The 14,281-nt window shown below is 42.7% G+C and overlaps 1 protein-coding gene across 5 annotated transcripts in view; it reads left to right on the top strand.

Moving 5' to 3' along the window:
• PRKAA2 (protein kinase AMP-activated catalytic subunit alpha 2) overlaps positions 1 to 11,285 on the top strand; it is a 29,380-nt gene extending 18,095 nt beyond the window's left edge. For 4 of the 5 annotated variants that reach the window (XM_044430152.1, XM_044430155.1, XM_044430154.1 and 1 more), the window contains 3 exons: positions 636 to 1,137; positions 4,211 to 4,337; positions 5,447 to 11,285. In XM_044430152.1, coding sequence (XP_044286087.1) covers positions 636 to 1,137; positions 4,211 to 4,337; positions 5,447 to 5,682 — 865 coding nt within the window. In that variant the 3' untranslated portion in view covers positions 5,683 to 11,285. The remainder of the gene's footprint in view (positions 1 to 635; positions 1,138 to 4,210; positions 4,338 to 5,446) is intronic. The other variant, XM_044430153.1, reaches the window with a different exon arrangement.
• The last annotated feature ends 2,996 nt before the right edge of the window (positions 11,286 to 14,281 follow it).

Below are 14,281 nucleotides of genomic sequence, written 5' to 3' on the forward strand. Positions count from 1 at the left end.
TCCAGCCATTCTGTATAGCATTTCGTAAGCAGATGCTTGGAGAGACCAGGATGCAACTTCAACATATACAACCCGGTTATGAAATATAAGTGCAGATGCCTTGCAACAGTGATAGCCAAAGTCCTTAGGGCAAGAAGTGCCTCTCAAAAATCTTGGTATGGTCCCATGGTGGAAGTTGGCACATCATACCATTGCTTGCATTTCCTTTCTGACCAGCTTCCATCTTATTTTAGGAACATTCTAGGAATACCATATCCAGAAGGCCTTCTAGCTCCGCATTATCTGAGTGCAATTTGTGGCTAGATCATGTGGGTGAAATGGAGGATAAGGAGCAATGTCTTTAACAGTGCTTCCTGTTAAAGATTAGATTATTTTAGTCCTACTAAATTCTTGGCGTCTGTACTTGTTGTAGCATTGCGTTCTAAAAGTATTGGTCATATCCAGAAGTTTATCAGCAACAATAATGAGTCAGGTTAGACTATGCCTGAGCCCTTTGAAATGAACAATTACTGAGGTATACACTGATAAACATTATCATTCAATAGCTTTTTTTTTTTTAGAATGAGTCAAATTTAGGTTGCTGGCAAATATAGTATGATTATTCCTGAGAGTTAGTCATTCTTCTTTTCTTCTAGAGAGCACGAGTGGTTCAAAGAAGATCTGCCCAGTTACTTGTTTCCAGAGGATCCATCTTATGATGCCAACATCATTGATGATGATGCGGTGCGGGAAGTTTGTGAGAAATTTGAATGCCAGGAGTCAGAGGTGATGAGCAGCTTATACAGTGGAGATCCGCAGGACCAACTTGCAGTGGCGTATCACCTGATTATTGACAATCGGAGAATCATGAACCAAGCTAGTGAATTCTACCTCGCTTCCAGCCCTCCCACAGGCTCTTTTATGGATGATAGTATGCACATCCCTCCAGGGGTGAAGCCCCACCCAGAGAGGATGCCTCCTCTTGTAGCAGATAGTCCCAAAGCCAAATGTCCCTTGGATGCACTGAATACCACCAAGCCAAAACCATTGACTGTGAAAAAGGCCAAGTGGCATTTAGGAATACGCAGTCAAAGCAGGCCTTTTGACATCATGGCCGAAGTCTACCGTGCTATGAAACAGCTAGATTTTGAATGGAAGGTAAGGAATATCAGAGCATGGGAGATATTTCATATTTTCCTGGTATTAGTTGATTGGTTTTATTTATGTGTTTATTTCTGTAATGCGTGCCAGTGAACATATGCCCAGTGGTGGTTTGTATCTATCCACCCTGCCCAAAACTTTCACAGAATTAAAACAGGGTAAACCTAGCATTGGATAAACCTAGCAAGGTCATGGTACAAACCTTGGGAAAACCAAGAGGTCTTTATTTGGTGCCCAAAAGATAGCAAAATAGAAAACCAGTGTTGGAGTGGGACCCAGGAAGTTCTAGTCCCCATGTGGCCATGAAGCTCTGTGGGTGACTTTGGGCCAATCATTGCATCTCAGCCTAACTCTCCAAACAGGGTTGTTTTAGCATAAAATGGAGAAGAGGGGACCATGTAATGTACTCTGGGTTCTTTGCAAGAGAGCAGCAGGGCAGGACGGCAGGGCAGGGGCAGAGTGAGAGAAAGAGAGGATATAAATGAAAATAAATAAGGGTTTCAGCAGCATCTTTGTAGGACAAGGTGTACGGGATGCCCTGTAAGTGAAAAGGCCTCATCTGCAGCTGCTGCCCCGTTTCTGAAGGGGCATTTGGAAGTGGGCATCTAATGACAACCAAGTCAGAGTGTGGCACTCATTCAGGTAACCTGGCCCCATGTTTTTTAGAGCAAGGGACAGCAAGCCGGGCACCAGTACTCTCCCAGACACCTTTCTTGGTTCCTGCCAAGATACTGCACCCAAGCATTTTTCTCCAGAAACACACAGTTCTTACCAGCAGCTGGGATTGCTGTGACCAAGGTTTGTTTTGGTTCAGAGGAGTTGCTTGGTACATTGGACCTCATCCTTTTCACGGGGTACTTGTTCTTTTGCTGCACCTGCCATGGCTGCCATTTATGGTGGTGCCCAAGAGTTTCTCAAATTGCCAAAATGAGAAGTGTGTGAGAGAGGGAGGGAGCAGGGAGAGAGAGAGAGAGAGAGAAATAAGAGTTATAGCACCGGAGGAGGCCATCTAAGCCATTGAGTCCAAACCCCATCAATGCAGGAATCCCATTTAAAGCATCCCTGCCAGTTGGCTCTCCAGATGGCTGCCTAGCCTTGGTTTCAAGCTTGGTGCAGAGCTTTCCCCAAGCTGGCACCATGTCTATCTGTTGGACTGCCACTTCTGTCCTGTTCAGCCAACTGGATCAGCATGGCCATGCAGACTGGGCATGATGGGATTTGCTGCTCAGCGCATCTAAACTGTGCCGGGATGGAAAGCACTGTGTCTAGTAAGGACGCCAGCAGCATTAACAGCATCTGATTGTAATGATCATTAGGTAATTGCTTTCAGTGTGCGCTCTGAGAATGTTAGCTGTGATTAAATACTGCCTATTTTTAATTACTGACCTATGCAGACATTTTCTTTTTTTAATCTAGCTAAGGTTGAAGATGAGGGGAATTTTGCCTTGCACAGCTGGTGGGATAAGAGGGAGCTCTTCAGATTTCTAATTTTAGTTGCTAATTCCCTTCTAGATAACTAATCTTCCTGAAAGCCCCTAAGAAAACACACTTGCCTATTATTTGTGCATGGTTTCAAAGAATCATGTGGCCGTGCAATATTCCTCTCTTAGATCTGGCTTGGGTGACATGGTTCTTTCTGGCTGGTTTGCATAGTTATTGAACAGACTGAGGCTGCACTCCTGTACAAACTTTCCTGAGAATAAGTCTTATTAAACTCAGTGGGACTCACTTCTGAGATGATATTTATAGGATTGCCACACCTGATGGCATTCATAGTGCTGGTCATTTATTAACATGTTTGAGGTGAGCTTGACTCAGCCTAAAAAGTTTTACTGGCAAGTTCTTCTGTTCCCCTCCCCTCTTCAAGAGCTAGCTGTTCATGGTCAAGATTCTTCTGATTCTATTTGGAAGTTCTCAATATGAAATGGAAAGCTATCTCCTCTACTTCCTTCATTATTGGCATGTTCCATGTTTATTAGATCTGTTTAATAAAAACAAGTCAGCACATCCAGGGATATGACTCAGGTTTGCTTCATGGTAGGACATCTGCCAGTCGTTCTCATGCTGTGAAGAATTTATGCCAACTTCTGCTTGCCTGTTGGACAGTGGTCTCCCAGGAGAGTGGGAGTAACTTGGCACTTCCATGGCACATCAGGAATAGGCATAAAGACACAAGACATAAGACCAAGGCCTCAGCTGTGTGTTGCCTGGGATGTCTGTGTTCTCTCCCCTCAGCACTGTCAGTAATTTGGGGGAATATTTATAAAGGGCAACCTGCTGTTTGCACAGTTTCTGCCACCCCCACAACCAGAGTGCGGGCAGGACTTGGACTAGCAGATATGGCTCTCTCCCCATCACATGATTGCCATCACACCTGAACAAGGCTAGTAGTTTTCTTCATTCCTTTTGGTTTGTGCTGCTCTTTTCCCCTCCTACAGGATATTTATTTAATATTGTGTATAGGCAAGTGCCAATTAATATTTTACAGTGTTATGTACCATTTGGCTTTTTTGAAAGCTAGGTCTACTGTACTGATGGCCAATGAATATTTTGGTATAGGCTTTCCAAAAATTTCATATGGATTGGCAAAACATGAAAGGTTATTTTCTAAATGAGCATTCCATAATATTTGGGTGATTCTGCCAACTGAGCAGTAGTATTGGCTCATCACAGAAGAGGTTCTAAGTGCTCTCTGGTTGTGCTAGACTGAAAATATGTATTAGCATGTTATAAGTACAATAAATTGTTGATGGAAAGAGTTTTAAAGAGAGTAAATCAACTGTCTATTTTAAAAAGGTCTACTGCAGTTCTATGGGACTTACTTCCAGGTCAGTGTGCATAGGATTGTAGGCTTGTGCTGCACTTATAAACACAAGTAAATGTTTCTCTGGGAGCAAGCCCCACTTAATGAAATGGGGTTTGCTTTTGAGGAGATAAGCATAAGTTTGCACTGCGCATCTTTTTAAAGCAAAATTGTTTTCTTGAAATATGACTTCACAAAACAAATTAAAAATAATGTTTCTTCTGTGCCGTAATTTCATTTTCCCTAAAAAATAATTATTTATTTTAGGTGGTGAATGCCTACCATCTCAGAGTTCGTAGAAAGAATCCGGTGACAGGAAATTATGTGAAAATGAGTTTACAGCTGTATCAGGTTGACAATCGTAGCTATTTGCTGGACTTCAAAAGCATTGATGGTAAGCAGAAGATGTGGAATAAAATCTGTGAAGGAGGATTTGTTTTAAAGAGAACGCATACAGCAATGCCATTCTTTTTTCCCCTTCCACACATTTTACTTTTAATTTACTTTGTGAGTCCTGCTAGCCAGTATCCTGGCAATACACTTTTGAACACAATGCTATAAACATCTGCTCAGAAGTTCCATGCCTTTGCTCCCAGGAAAGTGAGTATAGGATTGCATTGTTTATCATCATTACAGCTAACTGTGTCAGTTTAAGGGGTTCTTCCCAGAACTTGCACCCTTTGTATTTTCATTCAGCATAGCTAATAGATGTGCTGGGAATTTGTCCTGCCACATCAGGCATCAAGATGGCACCAGGCTGATTTAGTGGCACTTCGGCAGTTAAAAGTCTTTTCTAGCTGAGTGTACAATAATCCCTAAACAGATATTGTGGATTGTTGTGAACCTTTTCTGATCATGGACCATTCTAGAGCTCCTAAGAACAAACATTTTCAGTGGTAAATTTCCTCCCTGTCCTCAGAGAGTTATTATTTCTATTGTTATTACTAGTTTAAGCAGTTATTTTAGTGGTGGTTCCATTGTCCTTATTCCTGAAAATCACAACAGCTGTTTATTTTGTTTTTTACTATCCCTCGATTCCCACTGCTTTCCTTCCTTCCTTCCTTCCTTCCTTCCTTCCTTCCTTCCTTCCTTCATAGAAGGGCTTAGTTCTATGCATGTTTAGACAGAAAAAAAATATTATAATTCATCTCCATTGGCTGAGGGATGCTGGGAGTTGCACTTTTTTTAATGTGTAAACATACATAGCACTGGTTCCTACACCTTGGAAGGTTGGAGGAATATCTGAAAGCCAGGGCCATGGATGGGAGCCAGTGCTTGCATGGGTAGGACCTGCTCTAGGGCTTCTTCCCAGGAACTTCTGAGATTGCTGAAGAGATGTGGGCAGCAGACTTCCACGCTGCAGAGGGAAGGGGTCCTAAAAGTCAAAATCCACCTCAGTGCTTGCTGCAGTTTCTGAGAAAAGGACAGAAAAAGCAATGGAAGTTGATCTTCATACCATTCCAGTCAGACACTGTACCTGTATTTCCGGTTGTTGCTTTTCAGATGATGTCACAGAGCAAAGATCCGGCTCTTCCACCCCACAGCGCTCCTGCTCTGCTGCACACCTGCACCGACCAAGACTCAGCTTAGATTCCAGCACTGTGGATTGCCAGTTACTCCCTGCCTCTGTCATTGGTCCCTTGACTGGGAGCACCAGCTCCGTTATGCCACGTCTCGGTAGCCACACAATGGATTTCTTTGAAATGTGTGCCAGTCTCATCATGGCTCTTGCTCGCTGACAGGTACTGTGAAGAAGTTTGATTTCTTTGGACAGGTGCAGGCCTTTATGAGCTCTGCACAGAAATATCTGTGCAGCAAGGCAAGCCTAATTCTGAAAGTAGAAATATCAAATTCCGCACCCAGAATATATTCAGTATTTTAAGGTAAGGAGGCAAATGTACTCACTTGATGTAATTCTAGTGGCAGAATTTGATTTATTTTTGCAATGAATTTGAATAGTCGTGTTAGGTCATGTTAGTATGGCAGAAGCGATGGAGCAGTGGAGGCAGTGGTAGACAGAAGCAAGGAGGACGGTCATCCTGTCCGCAGCCAGTTGCTGCCAGGGCTTGTAGAGTGGCATTGTGGAGTTCTGCTCTGCAGAAAACACAGCAGCTGCCAAAGTCTGCAAACGCCTGTAGTGGCAGAATCCACGGTATGTCTGCCTTCATGAACCTAACAGTGCAATACTCTCCTGAAGACTTGATGATTCCTTCAAAGGATTCAGAAAACTGATTTCCGAAAACTAAGACAATATGGTACTGGTAGGGTTGATTTCCACTTTACGTGCATGGAAGAAATGCTCACATTTGCTGTTTTTCTGTACACTGTAACATGCAAGGTCACCCTTAGACAAGGAACATAGCTTGTTAAGAGGTGTCGTTTGTGAAGGTTTAATGCCCTGGTAATCTAATCATTACAGGTTTAGCTTCAATCATCTCAAATTAGAGATGACCACAATGCAACTTTTCTTTTGTGGGAGCACTACTGGAACGCTCAGGAGAAAACACAAATCTTGCATCCTACTCATCGGTTTGTATGAATAGACTGTTGTAACCTGCGGGTATATTCCTCCATCCCAACATGCACCACCCGCCACACCACCCAATTAGGCCCCAAGGGCAGGCCCTCATCATTTTCAGCAGACAGTGCTGACTGTTATCATTACCTGCCGCAAGCTCGACTAATTCTAAGGCAGTCCTTTTCAATTGTCACGTTGTGGCAAAATTCGAGAAAGTAACAACTTTGCTGGTGACAACAAGTGCAGAACAATGCATATATATACCTACTTGTCTAAACTTTGACCAGGCCTTTTGCTAACAAGCCTTTCTTGAGTTCTGCACACTTGTAAGAGCATTTTGGCTGATGTTGGAGTATGTAGCATGCCTGCCTCTTGCCCCACCGAAGAGTGCAAGATCCTCAAAGGTGGGGCAGAATGAAATGGCTCTATTGATAAGTAGAATGAAATGAGGCTGCAATACGCAGACACCATCCTGATGTCACCGTGATTCCACTTCCAGAGACATAGATGCTTGTGAGATTTACAGGAGGACACTTTCCGGTCCCCCTCACAATACCGCCCAATCACAGCTTGTGCACGCCTTGCATGGAGTAGGCCTACTCTACCTCCTCAGGCAGTGGCACATGTGTGTGTGTGTCCTGCTCTTCCCTCCAGCCCCTGCCACAAGCTGGCAGCAACTAGAAATCAGAGATCACTTGAATGCTAAACTAGCCTTTTGTGAAGCGGTGATGGTAGTTTTGCAGGGTAACCAGTTCATTTTGCAAACCATGTCATGGCAGCATTTCACTGGTTTAATTAAAGGGTTGCATTAGGGATTTCTGTTCTCCCCAAAGGACTTCTTTTCACTGTGGCTTTTCACATCCACTTTGTGCTCACTGCTATTCATTGTCTTGGTCTTGTTAAGCTGAGACCACCCGCTATAGGTCACCAGCAATATTTGCAGGCTGCTCTTAATCACATTATTAGGCCTCCATCAATCATCCCAGGCCATGACTTGTACCAAATACATCAAAGTGCAAGGCCTGCATATGTAAATGAAGGATGATGATGAACTCCATGGCAGCTGTAGAACAGAACAAGATTGCTTTTAAGCCACCTGTGTAAAATTCATAACTGGGGGATGGGAATAAAAATTATGCTTTCCTCTAGGAATGAGCTTCTTTGATAACAGTGGTGATGGGGGTTCAGGGAGAGCTCGTAACTGTACAAAGTAAGATGATTGCAGGGAAGCCAAGTATTTAGATCTATGCTAGGGAAGAGGTTAATGGAATTAAGAAAACTAAAGGAACAATCCAGTGAAAAGAACTGACTGCTTGGGGGCCGGGGGGGGGGGATTTGTAAGAAGGAAATTAAGTTCAGCATGGCTAGCATAAGTCCTATGTGTTTCAGTGGGTATATGTTGGATTATTATACATTGGATATTCCTCAGAGGTCTCTTCCTGCAGGACTGAGTCCATTTTATTCCTACTGTGTTTTCCATTCTCTATGCCACACCTATCTGGTTTTAACTCCAGGGTTTCTTCTGGTAGTCAGACACCTGGATCTGACAACCTGGCTCTGCTCTTTCTTGGTAAATTTATGAGTTGCCTTGTGATGCAGAGAGGACCCCCAGGGGAACGTAAAGTTAAGCCTCACAAGATTTAATCTAAACAACAATGATACTTACTTTAAAACCATTTGAAATTTACTAAATGTTTTTTTAAAACATCACCAGCACAATCCATTGAGAGAAGAGAGAACATTAAAAAACAGTGTGGAGTTGAGCAACTTAAAATATTGTAAAGCCATACAGGACAAAATGGATTTAGTAATCTGCCTGAAACTGAGCAGAAAAAGGCCAGCGTAGGTTCCTCTGGAAGAGAGTTCCACAGGCAGCAGTCCTTGGTGTTTCTAACAACATTCTGCTTCAGGCACACTTGCTCTGGGCAAGCAAAAGCAAATTCCTCTGCATTTTGATCCATTTTCAATGCAATCCTATATACTTCTACTCAGAAGTAAGGCCCAAGGGGAAATAAGTCGGTACAGAACTGCATTCTGAAAGGTTTCATCTGTACCCTTAAAAAAAAAAAAGAAAGCATATTGATTTGATTTTCATTATAGTTTTTTGAAAGCTCTCAGAATAGGAAAGAGCTTTGTGTTTGCCACAGGGCCCCCCGCTGATTGACCTTCCATCTGACGGCTAGCTGGGGAAGGGAATTGGAGGCGGCTTTGTGTAAAATCCAGGCACTCAGCACTTCCCATGGCTGGCTCCTCCTGAGCCCTGTTCCAGCGAAATGCCTGAATTGGGTGCAGAAATGCATGCCAGGCGGGAGGCTTCTGCTTAAGTCAAGCTGAGTGTCTGTCAAACCTTTGGCATACTCAGAAGGACTGACAGGGTAGTGCTTCCAGCCATGTGGGGGCTGTGTTCAAGTGGCAGCAAGCAGAAATCTGCTGAAGACCTTCCCACTTAACACAGTAAGAGTGTTGGAGGCATGGCTGGTGCGCATGGCCCTGTGCCTCGCACAGGTGTGAGTGAACCCAGTTCACGTCCAGATGCCCAAATAAGGCTTTGGCCCCGGGAAGAACCAGTTGTTCCTGAACTTTATTCACCTTTAAAATATATTCTTCTATTTTAATTACTGGTGGGCTCACCCTGCAAAATATATACAGTTTTTTAGGTCATATTATTGGAATAAGTAAGAATTGAAAGGTTCAGTTAAGAGACAGGAATTTCCCAGTTAGTCCCTATTATCTCTTCAGTTGCATCATCAAGCTCTGTCACTCTTTGCCCTTTTTGCCTGTGATAACCAAGACCTTGCAAGAGCTGCGTAAATGCAAAATGCATCTTTTTGCTTTTACATCTCACTCTCCATGACCTTTTCTGCTGTTCACTTCTCTGTTACATCATGGACATGCTGGCTTTAGTTTCCTTTATTCCCAAAGATCCAGAAATATTTTGTTGCATCCAAACTGCTCTTGTATAGAGAGGTACTAAGGCCAATCCTATATTTTTAATGTTTTCTAACAGTTCAAGGAGCATTTTTCAATAAAGAAGTAGTGGATACTGACTCTAGAACTGTCTGATTGTCATCTCAGGATGTTATTTCTTCATATATAGCATAGAAGTATCCAGAACTGGTAAAGATAACATCACAGAATTTCAGGAAGCCCGCAGTATAAGGCAAAGTAAGACACCCGCAAAACAAGACATGCTGCTAATCTTACGTGACCGGAATGCAAAAGTAGGGAACAATGCAGTATCAAATGTTGTAGGAAACATTTGGGAAATGTTGACCTAGATGTAAGAAATGGAGCAGGAGAATGACTTGTAGGATTTTGGGGTCCCAACAATGTGTTCTTTGTAAATACATACTTCAAGGAACCACTTGGATGATGGTATTCATGCACTTCACCAGATCGCCAGTACAGAAATCAAACAGATTATGTAATTGGAAGCAAAGGTTTTGAAACTATTCTTGCTGCCAAAAAAAAAAAAAAACTGTGCTAGTGACCATCAGCTTTTAATTTCAAAAATCAGAATCAAGCTTAAAAAAGATCGCAAGAAGCACAGAAAGATTAAAAGAAACACAGTGCCAACATTTAACTTGAGTAAGCTCAAATATTTGGCCACCTAATGAGGAGAAAGGACCCATTGGAAAAGACCTTAATGTTGGGAACAATTGAAGGCAAAAGGAGAAGGGGATGGCAGAGATTGAGGTGGCTGAAAGGGGTCACTGGAGAGGTGGATGTGAGCTTGGGAGTACTCTGGAGGATGGTGGAGTAGAGGAAAACCTGAAGGAATGTTGTCCATGGGGTCGCAGAAAGTCAGGTATGACTTTGTGGCTGAACAACAGTAACAACATCCCTGAAAAAAGTAAAGTCCACATAAAGAACAGATTTGTGTTGTTTAATTTAATTGACTATAAGCTAGAAGAACTGTGGACTGTAACCTGAAATGTTATTAGGTAGGAACATCAAAAAACAATGCCTGAAGTAACAAGAAAGAAAAAGCCTATATGAATGACAGAAGAAGCACATTTGAAAAGGAGAAGCAGGAAGCAAAATGTGGCAGAAATATGGCCAGAATCCTGAATGCAACTTTTCAGCAACTATCATGTAAAACAAAAAGAACTATTACAATGATCATTTCAAAGAAACAGAAGAGAATAACAAATCTTATGAAGAAGAGCCTGCAATATTAGATAGCAAAGTGAAAGTTGCCCTGAAAGCACTTGCAAAGAATAAAGCACCTGAAGTAGATAGGATACCAATAGAACTATTCCAAGCTGCCAGTAATGAATCAATCCAAATCCTAACAAAACTATGTCAAGAAATACAGAAAACTAAACAATGTTCCCACAGAGTGGAAATGCTCGATAAATATTCCATTTCCCAAGAAAGGAGATGCAAAAGAGTGCAGCAACCTTAGGACCAATGCATGAATGTCCTAGTCAGGCTGGATGTCCAAACTGGATACCGAAAAGGAAGAAATGCTAGAAATTATATTGCAAATATATTGGACCACACCAAAGAATTTCAGAAAAAGATCAGTCTGTACTTTATAGACTTCAGCAAATCCTTTTACTATGTGGATCATGAGGTGCTACGGATGGTTCTGAAAGAAATGGATGTGCCTCGGCACTTGATTGGCCTGATGTGTTATCTGTATTGCAGACAAGCAGCTACTTTGAGGACAGAATATGGAGAAACAGAATAGCTTGCCATAGGTAAAGGGTTAGATAAGGCTGTATTTATTGCCCTATCTCATCAATATGTATGAAGAAAGTATCAGAAGTAAGACTAGATTAGAATCAGAGGTAGGAGTGAAAATTGGCAGAAGAAACATCACTAATTTAGGTTACACAGATGATACCATACCATTAAGAATACAAAAATCATGTCCACAGAAGAATTACAGAAGTTTATTGTTAATAATGAAGAAATAAAATGGTGAAACATTTCACATACCTCAGCTCAGTCATGAATTCAAAGGGAGACTACAGTCAAGTAATTCAAAAGAGGACTGAGACTTTGAAGGGCAGCAGTAAAGGAACTTGAAAGCATAATTAGATGTACGGATGTTTTTCTGGAAAACCCAGGTCAAGATTATCCAACCTAATATATTCTCAATCACAATGCATGGGTGTGAAAGCTGGACAGCGAAGAAAGCTGATAGGAAGAAAATTGATGCCTACAACACATGGTGCTGGAGGAGAGCTTTGTGAATACCCTGGACCAAACAAAAACAAACAATTGGGTCTTAGGTCAAATCAAAGCAGGGCTTTCCTAGAAGCAAAAATGACAAAACTGAGGCTGTCATACCTTGGACACATCATGAGAAGGCAAGACTCACTAAAGAAGACAATTGTGTTAGGGAAAATTGAAGGCATAATAATTATTTATAATTTCTATACAGCCTGTAGCTGAAGCTCTGTGGGTGGTTTACAACAAAGACAAGAGGGAAGATTAATTATGAGAAAGATTTAATCCATAAAAAAAGCCAATAGGACATTTTGGAGGGCTTTCATTCATAGGATTGCCATAAGTCAGAGATGACTGCACATAAAATGCACATAAGACCACCTCTCTAACTCCCTGGCACTAACATATTTTAACAGGGTTTTTTTTTTAATGTGTTCACCGCAACTGCAGAAATGCAATTACACAAAACGGTTTGTTTGATAGCTAATGATGACCTTTTTGGTGCTCTGTAGTGGTTATGCAGTGACTGCAGGTAGCGCAGTGGTTTAAACCTTTGTGCTGCTGGGCTGGTAGATCTAAAGGTCACCAGTTCGAATCTGCACAACGGGGTGAGTTCCCGTTGCTCCGTCCCAGCTCCTGCCAACCTTGCAGTTCGAAAGCATGCAAATGCAAGTAGACAAAAAGGTACCACTTTGGTGGGCAGGTAACAGCATTCCGTGCACTTCTGTGTTCAGTCATGCCAGCCACATGACCCCGGAGACTGTCTGCGGACAAACGCTGGCTCCCTTGGCCAGGAAACGGAGATGAGCACCGCCCCCTAGAGTCAGACATGACTGGACTTAACGTCAAGGGGAAACCTTTACCTTTAGTGGTTATGCAGCACTAACAGTCAAACAATCAGAATTCATTACACACAAGCTGAGTTTTACCCTTTGGCTCTTCATAGCTGCCATGGGTACTAGCTATTAAACAAATAAAAATTAAAAAAATGAATTTGGATAGATTTGAGGACTGTAGGAGTGAATGTTGCACTGAAGGACTGCATGCATTCTGTTAGCTGTAAGTTGCCTACCTTTGCCCTGCGCCATGGGAAGTTCAAGGTCACCTTCTCCAAACTGAATAATAAATTCTAATACAGAGGAGGGTGTGCATGGCAGAGTTGATACTGATATATTAAAAGGGCAGTCCTGGAAGAATCATGTGCATTTCCTGTGTGGTACCAACCAAGGCCATTGAAATGTAAAGATTCGATGAGCACTTTGCATGACCTTGTAACTAAAGCTCATGCCACTTCCCCCTCCAACAGGATAGCAGCAAAATTTACCTTTTTCATGTAAGAACAGATAGCATTCTCTTCCGTGGTACTGTTCATGAGAGCTGGAATGCAAATTCGATAATATTGTTCCAGACCTTAGGGTATTCAGGTACTTCCCAGGCTTAATTGCCTGTGACCTTCACTAGAATTCTGATAAAAGAGGAATAGCTTATGCTTTATTGTTCCTTTTCTACCTTTCAGGTTTACTAAATTTGTAGTAAGAAATATGCTATTCTTTTTAAAATAGTCAAATTCTTGCTTTTCATAAGTGATATTGCAGCTTGTGTGGATATTGTACTCAGTTTTAGAAGAGTTAATTAAGACTTTGATCTAATAAGAATTATCTGGTTTTGTTGAATGTTATAATGGGCTTAACACTCCAATCTCTAAGACAATGTGTTTTAAATTATAACAAAGGAAAATGTTCCTTTAAAGAAAGGGGGCGGGGGAGAACACTTAGCACAGCCTTGGTCAGAAGACTGCCAAGTTATTGTAAAAACAATGCATTTATTATGAAACCAGTTCAGCCAAAGTGAGCACATTGCACCTCAGGCCCATGGGCCAAATCTGTTCTGCCCATGAGCCATATTCACTGTTTGGGGATCCCTAGGCAGCCATGCTTCCCTCCCTCCATCCCCAAAGTGTTTTGGCTCCACCTCCTTTGTCTTTGGCCCCACCTACCACTGGAATTTGCCCCTTGGCCTAAAAGAGGCTCGGCCCCCTGATTTGAAGAGTCCCTGGCTCCTGGCCTACCCCAGCTGTCATGCTTTTGAGCATGCAGGTGTAGCCTCAGGAAAGGACAGCCATAGAGGCCACGGTTGTGGGGGGCAGAGGTACTGGGGCTTCCACAGTAACTGCAGCTCAACCAGAGCAGGTTTCCACGGAGGTTTACAGGTAGAAGCTTGCCTGCTGAACACAGCACAGCATTAGAGGAGGCAGATCACATCACATCATGCCACCTCACACCTTTTCTGGTCCTGTGAGGAATCCAAGGCGGCATACCTCGTTCACCTTATCTCCATTTTTATCTTAACAACAACAACACCGTGTGAGTTGAGTCAGGCTAGGCTGAGGGTGAGTGACTGGGCCAGAGTCACCCAGTGAGCCTTATTGCTGAGCGGGGGTGAGGATCCAGATCTCTCTGGGGGCAGCCATGCTGCCCAGTTGCCCTGCCACAGTGGCATGGGGCCTCTTCCTGTGACCAGGCTGAGGAGTAGAGGATGGGGCCTCTGTGGCCCTCTGGGCGTTACTGGACCCCAGTTCTCTCTTCCTCATCCAGCCTGGCCTGCGTCATGGAGGAAGTTAGTTGTTGTACAACAGCTAG

This window comes from Varanus komodoensis, unplaced genomic scaffold (assembly GCF_004798865.1).
Source record: "Varanus komodoensis strain SLA01 unplaced genomic scaffold, ASM479886v1 scaffold20_1, whole genome shotgun sequence".
Lineage (NCBI taxonomy): Eukaryota > Metazoa > Chordata > Lepidosauria > Squamata > Varanidae > Varanus > Varanus komodoensis.